This window comes from Chaetura pelagica, unplaced genomic scaffold (assembly GCF_000747805.2).
Source record: "Chaetura pelagica isolate M959 unplaced genomic scaffold, ChaPel_1.0 scaffold50, whole genome shotgun sequence".
Taxonomy (NCBI): Eukaryota; Metazoa; Chordata; class Aves; order Apodiformes; family Apodidae; genus Chaetura; species Chaetura pelagica.
Window position 1 is genome coordinate 894,242 of NW_009952366.1, and position 21,156 is coordinate 915,397.

At 37.2% G+C, this 21,156-nt stretch overlaps 2 protein-coding genes across 2 annotated transcripts in view; one reads left to right on the forward strand and one right to left on the reverse strand.

The window, feature by feature from the left end:
• The window catches only part of ACSS3 (acyl-CoA synthetase short-chain family member 3), a 96,563-nt gene extending 91,771 nt beyond the window's left edge, over positions 1–4,792 (forward strand). Inside the window, exons 14-16 of the mRNA XM_010008047.1 lie at positions 4,060–4,172; positions 4,252–4,427; positions 4,718–4,792. Of these exons, the coding sequence (XP_010006349.1) occupies positions 4,060–4,172; positions 4,252–4,427; positions 4,718–4,792 (364 nt within the window). The remainder of the gene's footprint in view (positions 1–4,059; positions 4,173–4,251; positions 4,428–4,717) is intronic.
• Positions 4,793–8,492: 3,700 nt separating this feature from the next.
• The window catches only part of PPFIA2 (protein tyrosine phosphatase, receptor type, f polypeptide (PTPRF), interacting protein (liprin), alpha 2), a 296,197-nt gene continuing 283,533 nt past the window's right edge, over positions 8,493–21,156 (reverse strand). The window contains exons 24-32 of the mRNA XM_010007993.1: positions 20,299–20,361; positions 18,765–18,794; positions 16,997–17,172; positions 16,049–16,146; positions 14,021–14,196; positions 13,858–13,926; positions 12,721–12,880; positions 10,945–11,037; positions 8,493–8,680 (exon numbers count right to left, since the gene is read on the reverse strand). Of these exons, the coding sequence (XP_010006295.1) occupies positions 10,979–11,037; positions 12,721–12,880; positions 13,858–13,926; positions 14,021–14,196; positions 16,049–16,146; positions 16,997–17,172; positions 18,765–18,794; positions 20,299–20,361 (831 nt within the window). The 3' untranslated portion in view covers positions 8,493–8,680; positions 10,945–10,978. The remainder of the gene's footprint in view (positions 8,681–10,944; positions 11,038–12,720; positions 12,881–13,857; positions 13,927–14,020; positions 14,197–16,048; positions 16,147–16,996; positions 17,173–18,764; positions 18,795–20,298; positions 20,362–21,156) is intronic.

Genomic DNA, 21,156 nt, shown 5'->3' on the forward strand with positions numbered 1-21,156 from the left:
ACACAGGATGTCAGCAGGAGCAATTGAAGAGGTGAGCACTGCCAGACAAGAGTGAAAGATTAACAAAGCTGAGACTGAATATCTCACAAAATCTCTACTAAGCAGTTTTTACCGTGGGATTGATAAAACAGGCATGTTTGGCTAGTTGAAGGTGGAGTTATGGAGCACTATGGTAACATAGGAAGCATTTCTGTAAGCTCTGATAACACATTTATTTTGTTTCTTATTGTATGAGTGGTGCTAAATGAACAATGAACATTTCTATTAAAAAATCCCTGCTGTTATATTGAAAGTCATTAAGGTAATACCCATGCAATTTGAAAAGTTGAAAATAGTGCAGTTCGTAATAGTATCTGAATTCATATCATTGTTCGCTCACTGCTCTGGAACCACAGTGATTGATTGCCAGTTACTGATTTCCCTGATGACATATCCATTGCTTATTCAAGGAGTATAGAAAAGGTGTGCTGGTCACGTACAAAGGAAAAGACACTTTTAAGAATTCTGAATGTTAACTGTTCACTGAATCACAAACTAATCTGTCAATTTTTTTGCTTGATAATGTCTGTTAGTCTAGTGACTATTTTTTTTTCAAAGGCTAGAAAACATAAAATAGAATAGAAGAAATTCTGATTGCACAGAAGTTAACAAACTCAGATAAATGCTTTGAGCATCAGTTAGCCAGGGAGCTGAACCAGTCACTGTCCTGACTTGGATCTCTGGATAAAGGTGGCCTTCAGCCAGCGTAAGCCTCATTCCCTTTGAAAGAATTTTTTGTGTTGCTCTACTAAAGCACAGCAGAGGTTCTCATCCCCACCTCTTACTGCTCTGCTGCTCAGGGTCTGAGCTGGGCATCCTTTCATCGCTTCAGGTTTGATTGGAAGGTAGTGTAACAAATGGTGAATTGAATCACCTCCTCACCTGTATTACCTCTGTATCCGTTGTCTTGAGCACAGTGTCTCTGTTTTCCTTCCTGCTAGTTAGGTCTCTCCCCTAGAAACAAAAATTCTAGAAGCTGTTCTCTTCACCTTTTGAACAAAGCTAAAAACCAAGAGTGTTGTTGATGCAGGCACAGCAAATTGTTAGTTAAATGGGAAAGCATTAACAAGACCACAATTAGCTCTTCAGTAAGACCAGTAAATACAGAATTAGAGGTTCATTTAATCACCGTTTAATTAAGCAACGGTCACCTTGTTGGGCGAGTATATTACCTTCATTTACATTATAGCTGCAGTGTAAGCTTAACACATTTTTCTGTAGCCCTTTGGCTAAGAATTTCAGCTTCATTACGTTACAAACAATTAGCTCCTTTGTCTAAGGTATCTGTTAGTATCACTGGGTCTCCATCTTCACTGCAGTACAGTAGGTGTTACTGTTTGCCTTGCCAGTCAGTGAATCTTCACCATTATGGTAACTTCAGCTTGTGTTGATTTTTTGACTGTACATCTATGGTGTCTGTGCTTGCCATGACTCTTTCTGAAGAAGCTCAAACCAGATTTTGCCTATCTGAGGCAACAGATTTGAAATCAAGGAATTTAACATAAGAAATCTCCTCCTGATGGTGGGGTTTCTGTCTGCTGCCACGTGAGGTGTCCATCCTTACGCTCAGTGATTGCAGGAATGTCATGTCATTTCCTTGAGAATTTTCTTACTTTGAAGCAATTTTTAAAATATCTAGTGCTGATTCTGTTTTTCCTTTCAGCTGTTTTACAAAGTATGATAATTCTGAATTAGTATTTACACTATCAGTCATTTGAAATTAGCTGTCCTAAAGTCAAAGGCACATTGGTAGGATTGTGGATAGATTAGCGAAGAAAAGTATCACAGTGACTGCAATATTCTTGCTTAACATAATACTTTTATGAACAAGTAACACACTGGAATGACACAAACTACTGTGAAACAATCTGGCAACATTTACATTGCTGCTGTAGTTGATGCCTGATAGGCATTGTAGTATTTGTGGTCAGATTACTGCAGATGTTTTTCCTAAGTTTTTTTGTTGAAACACAGTTCTTCTGGTTGTAGACCTCTCTACTAATCTCTTCCATAATTCACTGCATGTTCTTATTTTTCCTTTCTTATATATTTTTTTTTCTGTGACAGTAAAGTTGCTGTGGTCAGGGTCAAGAAGTCAGAACAGGAAAGAATGGATATTTATAGCAAGAAATGCAATGCATTAGTAAGGCTCTGAACTAGAAGTGACTGAAGCTCATAGGTGTGTGTGATGCATTAAAATACCGTGGAGATTTGGAGTTGTGTAAGATTCATTCCTGTATGATTTCTCAGTTTGGATACAGTGGCTTCTGGATAAAGTAGACTGCATCTGAATTCAAACACCCTTGTGTATATTCAGCTTGAGCATTTCTGCAGCAGGCTCTTCTGCCCTTCTAGTTCTGGGATGAGTCCAGCCACTACTAACTCCAAGCTGTTGCATTTGTGGTTCTGGATATGGCTTGTGCACATCCCATTTCACTGTTGTGAAGAATCCACAGTTTCAGAAGGTATGCATAAATGGTCATGCTTTTGTGCTTTGGCAGAGCGTGCTTCAAATATTAAGCTAAGTATTTCCCATTTGTTTTTTTTCTAGCATGGAACGTTTCTGGGATCATAGTTTTTTAAGTGATTGTAGCTTCTGTCAAAGTATGCAAGAAACACTTTGTGCAGATTTATTTTGCTAAAAACTGCATGGTTGGTGTTGTAGTGACCGTCGCACAGAGAGACAGTTTCTTCTTCCTGGTTTGACTACAAATCCTAAGGATAGTGAAATCTGCATTCAGGATGGGTTACGGGCAACCCTTTGAATTGTTGCATCCACCATCAGTTTCACAACCAGGTCACACAAGCCTCCCTGTTGTTAACTGGAACAGCAGTGATTCAGCTTTTCTTTCCTTCAGGTTTTTTTCCTCCTATCTTCTCGGTACTTTTCCTGTCTTCTTCCACATGTTCATGCCCTTGTTTGAGGAGCCAATGCCTACATAAAAAAAAAAAAAAAAAAAGCAGCCTTTATTCTTAGAACTTCTTTTAGTTAGTCTTCTTTTCAGTCATCTCACTGCCTTTGATTCTGACAAAATGCTGATTGAAGATCTGCTGTTGGCAAACACATAGTCTTTGTATGTACAAATAAATTAATACGCATCATCACATTATGTGACCTCTATGGGGCCTTTATGTAAGGTCATGTTAGGTCCTCTTTGTGGTCGAGTATAGAGGATATATTGAAAGCACTGTTGACAGCAAGATGCCCCAAAGGACCTGATAGCTACATGAAAAGAGCCAGTTGCTTTGGAAGAGGATTCATAACTGTTGGTATCTTCAGTCCAACTTTGTCCCAGACTTACTGACACAATTCTCAGTCTGTACTGAGATGTCTTGGTGACTTTTTTCAAGGAAGTGAGAACCTCAGCTGGCTCATTGAAGAAAAGAGAATCTCTCACTTTTTTCTTAAAAAAAGTTTGAGATGTTAGTACTACAATCCATCACTTGCATAATTGTGTGTTTAATTCCCTTTGTTGTCTAAGGAGGCTGAGACCTAATGTTTCCAAGAGTGAGTTGAACTAGGCTGGCTGCAAGCTGAGGTCTGTATTTGGCTTTGGTTGAAACTATGCCTTTGTGCAGCAAAGAATGAAAAAGACAGAAGGAACCAGAGAGAATCTTTACAGCCCTGTAGTAGGAGGACCACTGTGGGTTTGATCCTTATTCCATACACTTAACTCCATGTTATTCTTTATGTTAGACTAATGTTATTTGTTTCAGCAAAGATCTTACTAACTAAACCAAGATGTGATATTGTCCCAAAGCTGAAAGGAATAATATTTGCTTTGTTCCATAGTTGTATCTTGTGCTGCCATATTTTTTATTTCTTATGTTTGTTCAAAAACTACATGTAAGTGTGTATGAAAGTAGACACACGTTTATCTACAACGTGTAATTGGAATCCTGGGATGTACTAAATACTTTTTGCTGTCAAAATGTAAGAAATGTCTATTTTTTATACCCATGCCTATGCAATTTTTTCACTGAACTGTTCATTTATTATTAGTTCAATTTAGTTCTGTTTTCTCTCCCTCAGTGTGTTCTCTTCCATCAAGCTGTGGCAGACTGTGCCGTTGTGGGCCAGGAGGATCCTTTAAAAGGACATGTTCCATTTGCACTGTGTGTACTGAGGGAAGGTGAGAGCTTGCTGCCTCTGATGTTATTAAGACTTACAGAAGTTCCAGAAGTGTTAAAGGATATGAATTTCTTCACTAGGTATAAAGGCAGAAGAGGACAAAATTTTGGAAGAGATTGTTGAGCGAGTTAGAACTAACATTGGTCCAGTTGCAGCTTTCCAGAAGGGAGTCTTTGTAAAACAACTGCCAAAAACACGCTCTGGCAAGATACCACGTTCAGCTCTTTCTGCACTTGTCAGTGGAAAGCCATATAAGGTAAGTTGGAATGTATGTCTAATGCATTAGGTACACGTGCACATCCAAAGATGTGATGTCATGGTTTTGATTTTCTAACCATTCTGCAACTGGCTTGTGACATCAGGTAGTGTGTTATATTTTATTTTTACTGTGTCTTACCAAAAGATTTTAATGTTCTAGAGCTTTCCAGTACCTTTTTCTTTATTGCTTTCAAAGGCTAGATTTAGAAGGTTTTCTGAAAGAAATTCTGTCATACTTCTGAACAACAGTGATCTACTATTATGTGTCTTTATATTCTTCCATTTCAGATAACACCTACCATTGAAGATGCTGATGTATTTAAACACATTGAAGAAGTGCTAAAGAAAAATGAAACAGGATAATAGGTTGATAAGAAATGTGTCCAATACTGAAATACACTAGAGACTTTCTATTAGGAAATACCACATTTTTAAAATTAGTGATGATTTGGGACTAAATTTTTTTACACTAAAATTAATTATTGCATAGCATGACCAGTAACTTAGTTTTGGCTCATAGAGCTTGCAGGAGGTAAGTCATGAACTGAGGACAGCAATAAATAGGAATTCTAATGTGAAGACAATTGCAGACACAAATTGTCTTTGCTTGTAAATTATGAGCCTTTACATCTTTCAATTTTTTATACATTTAATTTTTTTAAAATAAGTTTTCTTGAAACCACTCTTCTTTTTTTTCCTATGTCTTTTTGCCATGAAGGCTGGATGTGGCACTTAGTGCCATGGTCTAGCCAATGTGGTAGTGTTGGATCATAGGCTGGAATTGATGATCTTAAAGGTCTTTTCCAGTTGGTGATTCTCTGAAATGAGATTACTCTAATTTTTTTAATCAATAACTTCCTGAAGTGTCTTTTTTGTAGAATGATAATTTCTTGCTTTCCTATCTGAAAATCTTAAATTGTTCATAGTAATATTCAATGCAAAACATGTATTTTAAATAAAGGCAGACATTTACCCTTTGCATGTTATGGTAACTTTGTTGTTGTGATTTGTATGGTAAAGATAATCAGAATGTGCTTTTGCTGACATAATTAGACGTTTCAGGTTCGCCGAGATATATGTAGCAAATACAGATAGCAGACAGTCCATTCCTGACTGTATAGGCCATTTCTAAGTACTTAGAGGATACTCAACAAACCAGGGGATGGAGGATAGGCTCTCTAAATGCTTTACTTCTCAAGCTGAAGGATTTTAACTGAATAGTTAATGTAAAAGTCCTCTTAAAATATAAGTTCATGGGAAAGTTTTAAAGCAGAGAAGTTACTGACACTCAGCAATGCTTTCCAGAGGAAGAAGCAGTAAGCAATGTGCAAATTCAGGTGATGTTGCTATAAAAGAGAAATTCCATATGTAGGCTAAGCTAAGGTAGAAGTTAAGTATAGACTTATTTTACTATGGCAGTGTGTTCTCAGTAGACTGTGCTGTAGCACACTTCTGTAAATTCATGGTAAGGAACAATTTGCTCATATTAATATTGACAATAAACAGTTATGTGTTGTAACCTATCTCTGCTTTCTGAGGAAGCCTGAGCTTATTAAAATTGTTTTTTTTTAAACATTTTAATTATTTTTGGGAATAATCTGAGCTCAAGACTGGGATAAAAGAAAGGGACAGAGTGGTCAGATGTATTTACTCTGCTACCACCCTGGTACTGTGGAGGATTCCAGAAATGCCAAATGTCTCCTTTATCAGCATTCAGAAAGACCACACAGAGTAAGTTACCATATTTCAACAAGACAGTCTGGAAAAATACTTGTTTCAGGGGTATTGCTTTTGTTTTCCAGAAGAACTGTGATGGCAAGAATGCTTTGTCTACAGCTTTAGCTTTGTGCCCAGCTGGAGAAAGGGAGGAGCAGTCATTCTTGTGTATGACTCTCGTGCTACCCAGCAACCTGGTTATACCATCAAGGAAGAACAAACCCATTTAACAAGTGATAGGAGAGCACTGATTTTCTCAATTTTGATTTTAGAGAGAAGCATGTGGGTGGATTTGAATGGTCAGGGAGTTACTGAAACTTGGCTGGAAGAGGTTGATGTAATAATTATTCCCAGTGTATTGAAAGGGTTGGAGCCAACTGAACAACATTTAGTATAACCACAATTTCTAGCTGATGAAAGTAGAGCTTCAGCTTGTATGAGGGAAACAGGGATATACTAGGAGATGTTTATGTATGAGCCTTAGATCAAAACTGAAGTAATGGTAATACTCCTTAAAAATAAACAAAATAAGTTATTCTGTCTGATTTCTTCCACTGGGAAAAGAAATCATTTGGGCATGCTGCACTCCTAGGGCAGGATACCTGCACCTTTGGTCGTAAGATCTTGCTCATTCTTTCTCCTGACACACCTCACTCCCCATTGCCCCTGAATTTGAGCACGAGCTGTGGCAATAGGGTCTGAAAAAGAAATTCTGTAAAACTGGTGCATATGAGGGGAAGTGTATTCAAGTGATACTGTGCCCACTGAAAATGGTGTTTGCCTTGCTTTGCCTTGTGACATTCTGCAATAAAATAATCCAAAAGGAGGCTGAGGCAGAAGAAGAAGGAGCATCAGTAAGGATGTTGGTGAAGAGCCCTGTCTCTACGGTTGTGTGCTGATCCAAGTTGTCGTATTGCGCCCATCAGCAAGGTCAGTGCTCCCTCTCGTGGCAGTTTATGGCCAGTAAATACGTGGTAACAGCCCTGTCGGTGAGAAAACGTGCTTGTGCTTCGGCTAGAAGTGTTTGGCATGCAGTTATTTTAATGCCACTACGTACAAAGCTGAATAGACTTATAAACACAAATAGCACTGAATTCGTTTTTTATTGACATTGGGGGAGAAAAATCTTTCACGATCTGATTGACTTAAGCTTGCCAAATGAAAATAGACAAAACAAATGTTTATGTACGTGCAAACATTGCAGATCAAACTGCTAAAAGAAATAACTAAAAGACAGGTCTTGAGCTAAGATCAAGCAGCAGAAAAATAGCAAATAGGCAAATGACTATTAAGTAGGTCTTACTTTGAAACTTCCCATTTAAACAAAGAATAAACGACAATAACACCACCAAATAAAGCCACAGCAGATAATAGTTGCTCTTCTAAACTTTTATACACTATATATTAATCACTCTGTCTTTCAGTTATTTCCTCTGATAAAGCTGACTTCCATGAAGTCTCAGCAAGGCCATCTTGGCTAAAAGCATAACGTTAGACAGGAGCCTGTCTAATGCCCTGTTATAATAAAGAAATGGTGGGGTTTGGCTTCCTTAATTTTCTTCATTGAATATATCTGAAAATCAGAATCTGATTGTCTGATTCTATGCAAATATTAGATTCAATTTTCCAGTGTTGGCTGCTGTCTGAAGATCCTGGAACGAAAAGATGGCTCTTGGGAAAGCAAGATTCTTCTTGATCCGCAGGCAACATAGAAGAAAGTTTTTTATTTTTTTATAAATCATGTTTTATTAAATTGCCTTTTTTTTTTTTTTTTGTAAACAGTTCTTGTGGGTTTATTTGTTTTTTTTTAAGAGGTGAGCCATCATGGAGCTTCTCTACAGATATTTGACATTTTCATTTTGTCTTTAGAGTTCCATTTTGGCTCCAGTTCCAGGTTATGTCATTCTGTTATACATCATCAGAGGCAAGTATTCGGCTTTAAATATTGACAGATTTTTCTCAGTAGGAACATGTTGAAGCTTCTAACTCTGCTAAACATATTAATTTGACTGTTACAATCCAAAAAACTGTAAAAATGGTGGAATGGAAAGATACAAACAGTATTATTGACACTGTGTTGTCAAATGTTTCCACTGAGACCCCGTGTACCATAGATTTTATTTTTTAAAAAATCATATTTATATCCATTTACATAAGACTTACACATTTTAAAAGAAATACATACACAGTAAATACGTAAATGTCTAGTATTTTACAATAAAATGGATGGAACAATGTAAAAATGAGTGGCTTCATTTGATAAAAGCTTTGGATGTGCACTACTGCCAGAATTCTGATGACAGAGATGCTGAAAGGGGGAGGTTGTTTAGTTTTTCTTTTATTTTTGTAGCAATTTAGATATTTTTTAATTCGTATTTTAAACTAACCAGTACATGAAAGGAATATCATGTCTGTTTGTCTGATAAATCTTATGTGTTTTCTTCCCTATTACCCTGTTCTTGCGGAGAGTTTTTATGCTCTTTTTCCTAAGTAGTGGTAGTGCACTTCAGGTAAAGTAGAAGAAAGAGATGACATCTAAGGGAAAAAATAAACAAACATTAATTAGTGACATTCTTTGATTCTAATTTGGTCTAGGATGCAATGACGCCAGAAAATATTATAGCACTAAGTAAGCTATTGTATGTTTTACTAAAACATGGGTTTTCAGTATCTGAGGGAGACATGCATTTAGATCTGCAACATAAATCTATTAATAATAATGCATTTTAATCTTTTACTAATGTATACAGATTTATTTTTTTTATCCTAGATCAAAACAGACTACTGCTTATGCTCATTTTGCAGTTGTTTTCTTACTGCTTTGATTCAGCACTGGGGTTAATTTCCTGCATCTGGAGATCTTTGCCTGTTTGGCACAAAACTGAACACACATTTTAAGTGTATAGACCTTGTTGATGTACTCTGTGATTCTCCTTGTTCACTGCACCTTGACAGCATTTACCTTTTTTACCCTGGTGACTTCTTTGCTATGGACCAGCTGTTTCCAGACTATCATTTACATCTTTGTGGAACTACTCTTCTCAGTCTGTCTTTACAAATCCTTTTTGGGAACCTTCATTGATAAAATACATAGTAGCTTTTGGTAAATCCCCTTTGACATTTCATTAGAATAAAAGTGAAACTAGCATTGTCCCAGTCTGTGGCAACAGAAGTGTCCTGGCTGAACCTTCTGACTTGGTGGAAACAAGCATTTCATAAGAGAAGGGTGTCGGATAATCTTAAATTAATTTTTGTTAACATACCAATTTTCAATTTGTGCCCTTGTTGTACTCTTCAAACATATTGGAAAATACCAGCTCATGTGCCTGACTTGTTGTTGACCTAGTAGTTGCTTGGCATTTGGACTTTTAATTTCTTGGTTATAGTTCAGTGCTTTCAACATTACAATTCTGAAGCACACAGAAGAAAAGATAAGCATCTCTGCTATCAGTTTCTCCCTCCCCTGTGAGTACCATCATTTACTTTACTGACATAACTCCAAGCTCTAATCTGTACATACATACACATAAAAAGATTCATATAGTTTACATGTTCCATCATCTTTGTAGGACCGGCTGCTAAATGTACCTATTTTAGAAAAAATAATATCTCCTGTTGCTGTTTTTCAGTGCTGGCATGAAAAGTTCCCTTTTTGACTAGGTGAAGATTTTATATTCTTGCAGTCTCCTGAAGATCTGTGAAGTAAGGTTCATGTGATTCGTAGGATCCTGAGCAATCTGTATTTTCCACTGGTAACTTTTGCTGTTCTATGCACTTTTTGAACATGCTCAGAATCAGTAAAGCCTTGATGGCCCTAAGCCTCTCCCAGTCTTGGGAATCCAAAAAAGACTGTCTTGTAGATCCTGGCACATCTTGCCTACAATATATAATAGCTATCAAAGCATGTTTAATACCCAGTGAGGTTTTGGCGCTATCTGAATATTCTTTCCAGCTTCCCTACAATTCCCTGAGTAAATAAATGAAGAAGAAAACTGTTTTACTGAGAAAATATTAGCATGAAATGGTGCTGTATTGATGAAAGCGCTCATAATAGTACTATTTTTTTTGCAAAACTTGTGATGTAGCAGAAAACAGTTTATTTCTGCAGAACTCTGGAAGAGTGAATCTGTGAGAGTCATAGCAATATTCAAAAGATAAGTGGTGAGAACTGCAACGTGAACTCCATTACTAGATAGATCCAAAGTTGCTCCTTTCTTTGCTGCTGGTGAATCTCTGTAATGGATTACTTTGGACAGTTTCCTGTGTAGGGGAAGTTTTGTTCTAGGTTTATGCAGGTACCCGATGTTCTAAATTGAGTCATATTTCTAATTAAAAAAATACCAAAACAACAAAGTAAATCACTTCTGCTTTACTAGGTTGTTTGTTTTGGTTTTTTTCCCCCTCCTTAGCTCCTGGTAGAACTACTTGAAGTTCTCATGTAATAAATTAACTTCCTGTGCCTACTGCTGTCTCCCCAGTTCCAGCTTTTAAGTTTCAGAGCATACAAAATATGTTATGGTTGGTGCGAGCTATAATCTGAACAGAGTTGTTTGAAAACTGTTGTCTTATCTGCTCAAGTTCTTTCAGCAGAATGAACCTACTGTTTGAGATGGGGAATAGAACAGCGTAGCATCTCCTGGACTGAGCTTCAGGCTGTTGTCATGATCAAGTGACCACCCTAGAGAGTCTGAGTTAGGTCCTCTGCTCCATGCTGTCTCTTGCTTGAATAATGCCAAGGAATATTTGGTGCATTGTACAGTTATAAGGAGTTTTCATGGTGGCCCCTTACGAATACTCACAACAATTCAGTGCTGGCTTCTTTGCTAGGCCTTGTCAGCATGAGTATGTGCGAACTGTTGAGCTGTCTAACCTCTGCAGTCGTGATGAAGCAACTGCAAATTGCAAAAAAAAAAAAAAAAAAAAGAAACAAACCAGAACCTCTTTAGAATCATGTAGAAAATAGGTCACTCTGTTTCCTACTGGAAGGTTGCCTATTAAATTGCTCTGCAGCTTTCTTTGACATGATTGGGCATGACCTAGTTCAGAACTTGGGGTTTCTTCATGTCTCGTGTACTCTTGATATCTGTCTTAAGTGAATACAGTTTAAAACTCATTTTTTTTTCTTTATTTTGTTGGAAGTCCTAATACTGTACCTGTCATGCTGTTTAAATACTATAGTGTTCTTAGCAGTGGGAGAGAGCAAGCCAAATCCTGAATGAAGATGTAGGTCTTTAGAGCTACCTACCTTTAAGTCTACTAAGTTCAGCACTCAGATCAATAACAAACTGTCCAGAAGACTTAAAGCAAATCACTAAATCTCCCTTGTGTCTTAGTTCCTCATCCATAAAATGGAATAATATCTTCTACATCATAGCATGGCTAGAAGATGAAATCCATTAATGTTTGTAAGGTTTACACCTGCAGTGATGTGTGCCATGGAAATGCCTAGGGAGCTACTTTTATTTGTACATGGGAATTGCCTTGGAGTGCATCCTTGTCTTACAGCTTCATCTTTACCAGAAAATGAAGGATTAAATGCAAAGCGTGTACATGAGCAGTGGAGTTAATGGAATTCAGTGATGCAATCAGTGAATTACTCCATCTATAACTGCAACTATAAATTTTAGTTCTTAAAGGTGAGAAACTTTAATGGAATTTAGGTGGCTTGAACGGAATTTAGATGGCAATATTGTCATACCAAGTTCATTAAAGAGTTACAGAATGAAATTGCTACAAGCAGAATATTAAATTACTTTGAGACAAATCTATTCATAAACATAAATTCTCTCCCAAGGAAACGGAAGAAGTATTTGGAAGGGGCCAGTCTCTGTACTGGAACTTCTCAGAACTTCAGGCAGGTATACATGACTTCATCATTCATATACCTGAAGGAATAGCTACAATGGGATTTGTTCCTTCTCCCTGCCCTCTTGCAGTGATTTTTAAATTTCACTTATTTTAATATTATGATCTGCTTGTTACATTTTTTCAATTATTGCTGAGTTATTGCATCTTTTGGAAATTAAATTATTTCCAGAGAAAACTTAAGATTGGAATGCAGTAAGTCAATTAGTACCTGAAATTCAGTATTTGCTAACTACACAACTCATCTGATAGTTCTTAATTGTTAGCAGCTTCAGTTTCTCGATGGTCAAGGCTAAATTAGGTAGTTTGAAAGGAAAATAAAAGGTGATAGTTCTTTCCAAGTTATTTCTCTTAAATACACTCTACCTGCTAGAGAGGCTATCGAGCTGAAAAGTTTACATAGATATGAGTGATTTTAGATAAAATCAGTAAAATATTTCCTCTCTTTTTGAAGGTTAGCTTTGCAGATCTTTGCTATACTGTGGGGGTTTGTTTGTTTGTTTTTAAATACTGACAGTCTGAAGCAAACCTGGAAAAATCAATAGTGTGTCAAGTCAGTGCTTTTCCATTCCCTAGTCTCCCAGACCCCGTTCATCCTAGTTAGGTGAACGCAGCCATTCTGGTACAAGACAGACATGCACTAAAGTCAGCTTAGCATGCTACAACAAGCCTCTTGATTTTCACCAGTAAGTGCAGAAATGACAGCCTACCATCCGTGGCCATCTTCCGAGACTGCCCTGATGTGGTGGTTAACCTGAACCCTGCCGGCAGCGTTTCCGAGGAGCCTGGCATCATGCTGATCCCGTGAACCTCCCGCGGCGGGAACTGTCGTCGCCAGGAGGGGCCACGTCTGAAGTTCTTGTCGTCGCTCTGTCAACACACAGAGTTTTATTTGAGAAAGGAAGATGACTGATTATTTCTTTATTAATTAGCCTCCTGTCTGCTGCCTTTCCCACTGTCAAATGTATTCCACAACAACTACTCTGCTCTGTTTTACTGCATCCAGTAACCACAGTGAGTTCAAGACACTCTGGTAAAAGTAAATGCTTTAGAAATATTAAATGCTAGGGTGGAAAACTCTTCTTACTTCTCTGGCTTGAGATTGTAGAAGGTTGTAGTACCAGCTGAAGTAGAACTTTCTTAAAAGTCAGATCTCTTCCAAATACAGTGACAACAAATGCAATGGTTTGTAATTGCATTAGGAGGCTTAGATAAGAGCTAATAAAGAATTAAACACTCATGTGCATGCACAGAATTCATAGGCATCTCACATTTTCAGCAAGCCCTTAAAAGTTTTATTCCTCCTCATGTGCAGAAGTCCAAGACTTGAAATTTTTGCACCGCACTCTTACCTTAAGATGACTATTTTCCATAGGTGGATTTGAAATCCCCCATCCTAGATAACTTCCCCAAATCCTACTCTATTGCATCTTGATTAACTTTGAAGAACCAAAAAAATCCACCCAACCAACCCACCAAAACACCACTTATTTTTTAAAGAAAGGAGGTAAGTGTCCTAAAGAATAGGTTACACAGGCATTCACTCATCCCCACCACTTGCTTTAGCCAGAGAAACTTCCACTTCTTTCTGCATGTTTCTTCTATGGAAAATGTTCATCTTCATGTAAAAGTGCAGTGCCAAATTTAACATACAAAATCATATGAAAATGTAACCTCAGTCAGAGTGAGGTTACTTTAAAAACTTTGACTGGCATTTCCTAATTTTTCCTTAAAGCTGTAACTGTCTCTTTTTTAACAATCTGCTCATTAACATGCCTTCATGCATTCAATTTAATTTTTATATTTTACTGTGATACTTTATAAATACTGAAAATAAAATTAATTACTTCCTCAAGTCGTCTTTCAGTTCCTAGTGCTAAAAGGTTGTTGTATTCTCTCTCAAGGATCTGCCGTGCCTAGAGATACCAAAGTAAAAAATTAAAATGGTTGAAGAGGAATAAAAGGCAAGAATGGGTACAGGTTAACCAGAAGTAGCATGAGCAAACTTGCCTGGGTGTTTTGTGTTGGAATCTGTAATAATAAAGCTAAACTGCTGTAATCAAAGTTTTCATCCAGAGCTATAAGTGAACCATGTACACCACTTTCTAGAATGTTATTTGCATATTCCCGGAGGCCAATAGCTTGTATCCAGCGTATGACTCGATCATTGCTCCATACCAGCACATCTGGAAGGACATAACACCAGTTTAGTCTCATGATACCTCCTGACTTCCAAACTATACAGGTTTTTCATGCTTTGTGGATGTCATACTGCTTTATTTCTTAAATGAGGAAAGCAACAAACAATTCATGTAGCTTTAATGGCTTCAATATTTCCTATTCAAAACACTAGGTGTGGGAGCAACTTTGTAATTTTAGCTATCTTCAAGTTAAATGTTTGCGGTTTTTTTATAAATCATGTTTCCAAAGCAGAAAGATGCATCCAGAGGGTATCACCAGAATGCAGTTCCTCCCACCTCCTATAGATACCCTTTTCAATTCTTAGGCAAGATTTTACAGTTTAACGGTGGACAAATATCCATTCCTTAAGGCTTCACTAGAGAATTTTGTATTAAACATTTTGAGAGTCGGGTCAGCACCTTCCGTTTCATAACATGCCATAAAGCAAACGATGAGCTCACAATTTTAAAGGTTAAAACTGTTCTTAGTTCAGAAAGCTGGTTGAGCTGTTAAGGTCCATGCCGATTATAAAGCTAAGGCAACAAAATGAGCTAGGAATATTTTTGAGGATTTGGCTATTATAAAAAAGTATCCTGCCCTGCCTGCAAGATTAAAAGCAAGTTATTTAAGCTTATCTATATACTTGTGAGTGGGAAACATAATATGAATGTTGTGTTGCTAAGGGATAAGCCTTTTCCTGAACCTTTAGAGGTCCAGGTAATGTAGCTGTTTTGAGTAGATTCTCCGTTGCCTGACCAAGAGAATCTTAGACTTTGGGGTCAGGATTGGCTGAAACATAGTGAGCCAGCCAGGGGTCACTGAGACCAAATCCCACCAGGGACCATGTCTGATTGTCCGATGCACACCAGGGTGAAGGTTGGGTGAAGGTGGCTATGGGCTTTTACCCTTGCCCTAGAGGTGACAAGCACTGAAGCAACACCAGAACTTGAGATGAATACCCAGTTTCCCCACATGAGCCTCTGGCATTACCCACTCTGGGTGACTGATACCAATGTCTCTACATGCCAGGCAAAGTCTTTACAGTAGTGCATGCCATGATCTGCCTTGAGCAAATGCAGGCTTGCACTGTAGCCATTCTCCCTGCAAATTTCAAGCCCCCCTTTCCCCCACTCGTGTTGGTTGGTTTTTTTTAGCTCTTCCAATCAGCATCATGCTTGAGAAGTGTTAACTGCTGTGATTCTCTAGAGCTCGACATGCTTAAAGTAATCAAAGGATTCACTTCTGATAGCAGAAAAACCCTCAGCAATCCTAGTTGTTACATATAAAAGGAACCACACAGTGAACCTGCACCTGTTCTAGAGAGCTTTACACAGAAAAACCTTTTAAATCAGCTATTAAATGCCCTAATAAGGCCAGTTCTGTTAGGAGCTATTCTTATATACCAACCAGCTGCCTCAGTGGCCACCCTACCAAGCAACATTTTCTATGGTACACATTCTGAAGTAAGAAATCAAAGGCAAAGGTTTTCAAAAGCAGAAGTACAGTGTTAGGGTCCTGAGTGCTCTGATCTCCCAGTGTTGCTCCCAGCACATCCCACTGATCTGCAGGCTATTTGGCCTTCTGCTTCTGAGGCTGAAAGAGGATGGAATAAAATCTGTCCCCAAAATCCAATTTAGCAAAATGTTATGTATCAAACCGCCATTAGGAACTGCAGCCCAAATTTAGCAAAGTACTTAACTGTGCATAATTTAAAGAGAGGTTTTGTGTTCTGAACTTATATAAGTTTTACTTAAAGCACACACTTAAATGCTTTGCCAAAATGGCATGACAAGGGGTTAATAGCATGAAGCTTCAAAAGAAGAAACATTCCCAGTATTCATTCCCAGGAACTATCACCTTTTATTTCATGCTGACTCATTTCTCTTCTCTTTTCCAGTTCTTTTCTATCATAATTCAACCTCTTTAAACACATGATTCCATATTGCAAGCTTGTTCTGTTATTTAAAGAGAAACATTTACAGAGTTAATAAAGATAATGTTGAAGATGGGAACATATATAGGATGTATTTCCTGCATTTCATATGAGGTGTGTCATGGTGTCCATGTAGCAAATCTTGAGGACAGAGAGGAGTGCAAAACCATTTAAAAATACCCCACAGACTTAAAAAATGAAATGGACAAAACCAAAATGAGTATGTTTGAATAACTGTTCTAGCATAAGAAACCCAAAACATGAAACATTTTCTTCATAAAAGGTCAGCCTTTGCGAGCTATGGAATGTTTTGTCAAGTCGGCCTCAAAAAAGTGACAAATCAGGCAGTACATTAAAAAAAATCCACTTCCTGCCACAGATACATCATTCTCCCTGAAGTCTAAATGCCTTTATTTCCATATTTCCAATTTAGCTTCCTGTGTGTCCCTAGATAACCCTAACAACTGTCAATTTGCTTGTACTGTTAACAGCTTTTACGTGCTACACACAATAGCATTTCATTATTCTCAAGTCTCAGGGTGTCAAATCTTAGTCTACTGTTTTCTGATACTTTACACCACTTAATAAATTTGTGCTGTTTCTGTATTATCAAGGCTTTATTTATATTAATGGTTACCCGCTCATTATGAAATTTATCTGTACCAATGTCTTAGTGATGAGAGACATAACTGCAATGTGGTTGCTATTGCTGAAGGAATCTTTCTGTTCTGATTTCTGACACTCAGCACTCACTTTTCTGTGTGATTTCCAAGCCAGAACAACAGAAAGCAAATGCCTTTATTCTATGCAGCACTGAGCACCACATCAGACACATAAACATCTTTAGAGGTGTAGTCTTTGTACCAACATACCGATGAAAGCTATCCACCATTTTTAAGTGCACACGCAGATCTTTCTTTGTCAGGTGATCTAACATCCTTGCATCTACCAGGCATTCCATAAAATAACTTCGGTACTGAGGTAAACCCAGACTGGGGAGCCATTCGTTACCTATCCATTCGTGGTTCATATCACCATAAGCCAGGGTCTACAGGGGGAAAAAGAGGCAGAGAGGGAATAAATTCCTGAGGTTGTTCCAGGTTGCACCAGAGGCAGAAGACAGAATATACTTGCTTCTAGCAAGACTTCCTAGCTTAGAAATCCTGTCTAGAAGAAAAGGAGTCCATTTTTACATCATTTTGACATCTGAGATAGAAGCCACTGTGAGATTTTTGTTACTGATAGGAGTATTGCCTGTTGTATCTTGCTTTCTTTCTAAATTTTAATCATTTTTTTTTTGTAATTAAAAAAATCATAGTTTCAATTTTGACTTTTAAATGCAAGCAGACTTACCACAATCAAAATGTGTTTGTTTCATAATCTTACGTGATTTCAATTCACATTCTTGAATACTTATGCTAGGAAAATCCTACATTGAGCTTGGTAATACATGGCCCCAGGGAATCAACTGAAGTTTGTGTCACTGGTTAGTGGGGGCTAGGATTTCCTAAATAGGATCTAATGACACTGCATGGTTACACACCTGTAGTCCTTTTGTGACTAAATATTAATTTGTTTCTCAGCCAAGCTTATGTATAGCATCAGTCAGAGCAGGTGACCAAATACTATTAGAAAGGTATTTTCAGCTGTGAACAGCTTAAAACATATGTGTCGTGCAGAGCTCAATATATTAATGATTTCAGATAGGAGCAAACCAGGTGTCTCCTAGAATTTAGCAGTCAGGCATTAAGCTCCCTCATTGTTCAGCTGAAGTTTCAATAAAGTGAAGAAGAAAGTGTATGAAAAAGACATGTGCATGTTGAGCTATTTTTATATGAGTTGCACAATTAAGATACAAATAGAATTTATACCTCTCTCTATTGTCAATTATTTTGATACTATTAAAACTTAAAAGAAGTCATAAATTGCAAGATTAGCATCTCTTCAATAGGATTGTGCTCAGCTTTGAACATCACTTTCAAGCTCAACTACCTTTTTGGTTTCGCATTTAATGTCTCCTGTCATTATAGACAAAAGGATAACAGTGCAAGGTGGATATATTTTCTGTGGGGGAAAGTATAGTCCCCTGATCTCTCAAACGTGTGAGATTTTTAAGAGAAAAAGAGTGCCATAAATAAACACAGTAAGATTGTGTAAGAATGTCCATGTATTAGAGAAAGAAGCCGAAAAATATAAGTAAATGGTGGCTTACCTAAAAGGAAGAATATAGTTCCTAATTATACAAGACTATTTGTAGACCAATACTTTAGTGTGATGTGTACAATTGTTCTAAAAAATATGGTGTAATTTTAGAAATGTTAAATCTCAAACTCCCGGTGTACTTTATTTGTCTGTTCTCAAAAATGAGAAAAATATTGTTTCTATATTTAGCTGGGAGGTAGAAGATGTCTAAAATGTAGCCAATTCTTTTAAGAAAAATTTTTACATCTGTATATCTTTGCGCTTTACCTAGCAAACCTGTCCAGAGAGCATTATCTTATTAGAACAACTATAAAATGTGTACATCATAATTCAATATTGGAGGTACTGTCAAAATACTATGATCCTCTCTGCATATTGGTACACTGTTAATTACATTATTAGCTTTTCATTGAAAAAATAAACGTGAAAAGGTCCTACCTGAGCCCAGCTGCCTTCTTCAGATTCCTTCTGTTTTATCAGCAGAAAACAAGTAGTAAAGCAGGTAAAAAGACAATAAAAATTAATTATAAAAGAAGTGGTTCTCATGCGTATGTGAATCTCAGTAGAAACAAAATCATACATGTAATATGTGCTGATCAAATAACTCTAGTCAGTGACAGTGCCCTGGGCTAAACTACCCAAAAAGTTACAAGACCAAAACCATGAAGTTTTAGTAGGGCAAATCTAACCAAGTTTTCAAGATACAATATCATTATTGATTTGTGAAACTTTACAGTATTCAACATTTTTTACAGTTTCACAATCAAAACACAACAATTTACTTATAAAATTGGGCATGAGAGATGTCAGTTTTTGTTTCTAGTTAAATTTGGAAACATTCACAATAAAAAGCTGTCTTCCTCTGAATATAAAATAGAGGAGCTTTTTACAAGCATTTTTTATGGCAAAACTATGTTTTTCTGGCTGGCCAGTTAATAACAGGGTCAACTCTACTCTGGTCCATTGAGTGCTGTTATATTTGTATTTATCTTTACCAACATTAATAAAACTAAAAATGAACACAGTTACCAACAATAATAAAACTATAAATGAACACAGTTGTAAAAAAAAAAAAAAAAAAAAGATAATAGAAAAAATTATATATATATATATATATAGTTGAGGATCTGCTTCATGAATGGTCATGGGAAAACTTGTATTGCAAGCATACATTTCTAAGAAAAAAATCTTTATTACATCTAAATTTAACTCCAGCACTTCCTCCATCATTTATGCACTGGGCTAACTAGAAAGTTTTCCAGACTGAAGATAGGTTTTTCAGGTCTCTCACTGTAGGATTGCATAATGTTTTATAAGCACTGTTACAGAGGTTTTATGCCCTAATACTAAAAACAAAAGCTAGAACAACTTACGTTCCAAGTGAAATAAAGAGGTCTGAACTACTGAATAAAATATCTTAATGTTTATCTATGTCCCCCTAAAGCAGGGAGAGGTTTGACAACAATAAATAAATTACACACTCCATGCATCCTAAATCAGAGGACAAAAACACAAGTATGGACATGAAAGACTCATCATTAATGAAAACACTGGGTTGTCTAATGCACCACTCTCAAGCCTTTTCTTATTTCTTTCTATTTCAGCAGATATAAAACTATAATTAGAAGAGGTATTAGGGAGTAGAGTACAGGGGAAATTTTGCACCTGTATCTGTGACCATTTAATTTCACTGAATGAGGTTTCACACTGCCAGTGAAACCATTATGTACTGTAAAACTCCAATACTGGGTTTAGGTTCACACCATTTTTATGACTGCAATACAGTTTGCAATTTCTTTTGCTGAGAAATAATGCAACCATTCTTTAAATTCAATTTCACTGCTCCCTGCCACTTCCTAATAGCATGCTTGGGAAGCATCCTTCAGAAGATACGGCATCTACATTAAAGCAGATACTTCCTAGTTCTCTTTCGAGCACTGAAACCATTTTGAGTGGAAGTGGAAGGACTAACCGTTTTAGCTGGAGCAGCAAGATTTTCCATCTCTTCATGAGTGACCCAGACATTGCCTGAGGGCTACGGACAAGGCCCACAGGGAGGCAGGTGGGATCCACATTAGGTAAGCAGTGGTAAAGAAGAAAGGCAGCACCACTGTAAGTTAACAGCGTATAGCATCACCATCAGCACAACCACGTTCTTGCCTCTACTGAGCTGCAACTAGAGACAACTTTAGACAGCTTGTTTGGTATCTTTCATTAGAGGATTCTGAGCAGAAGTGATGGAGTATTTCAACTGGAACTGATGGATGAAATCCGGCTGAGCACCATCATAAAGGAAAGAGTAATTAAAGCTGCATTTCACACACAAATGGCAAAGACAACTTTTAGCTCATTGCTCTGTCTGAAGGTAAGCTTCAGTTCTCATAGGTTTTCCAGCCTAAATATTCTGCACACATCACATGCCCATTTTGTAATCTAAATAATTATTACTTTCCCCACATTTCTGTTAATTAAACATGTTAAGAAAGTTCACTTGTACAACTATTTTGCCTTATCCTATTGTTTTCAGTCAGATTATTATTAGAATAATGAAATGAGGCATGGAGGGCTTGGGGAAGTCTGCTGTGCACGTAAGGTGAAAGGTCCTGTGTTTTTGTGAGAGCTTTCCTGAGAAAGAAGGGAGACCTGGGACTCAGCAGTAGGAAAAAAAAAAATATAAAAAAATAAATTCCCAGTGTTTCTAGCTTGAATGTACTGTTTTCTGATTTCTTAAGTGTCAATGTCCTTATGCTTTGGGATATGCTCTTAGACTTTTAAAGTAAAGAGAGAAAATACCGGATGGGGACCTATAATAAGGAACCTTAGCAATGTG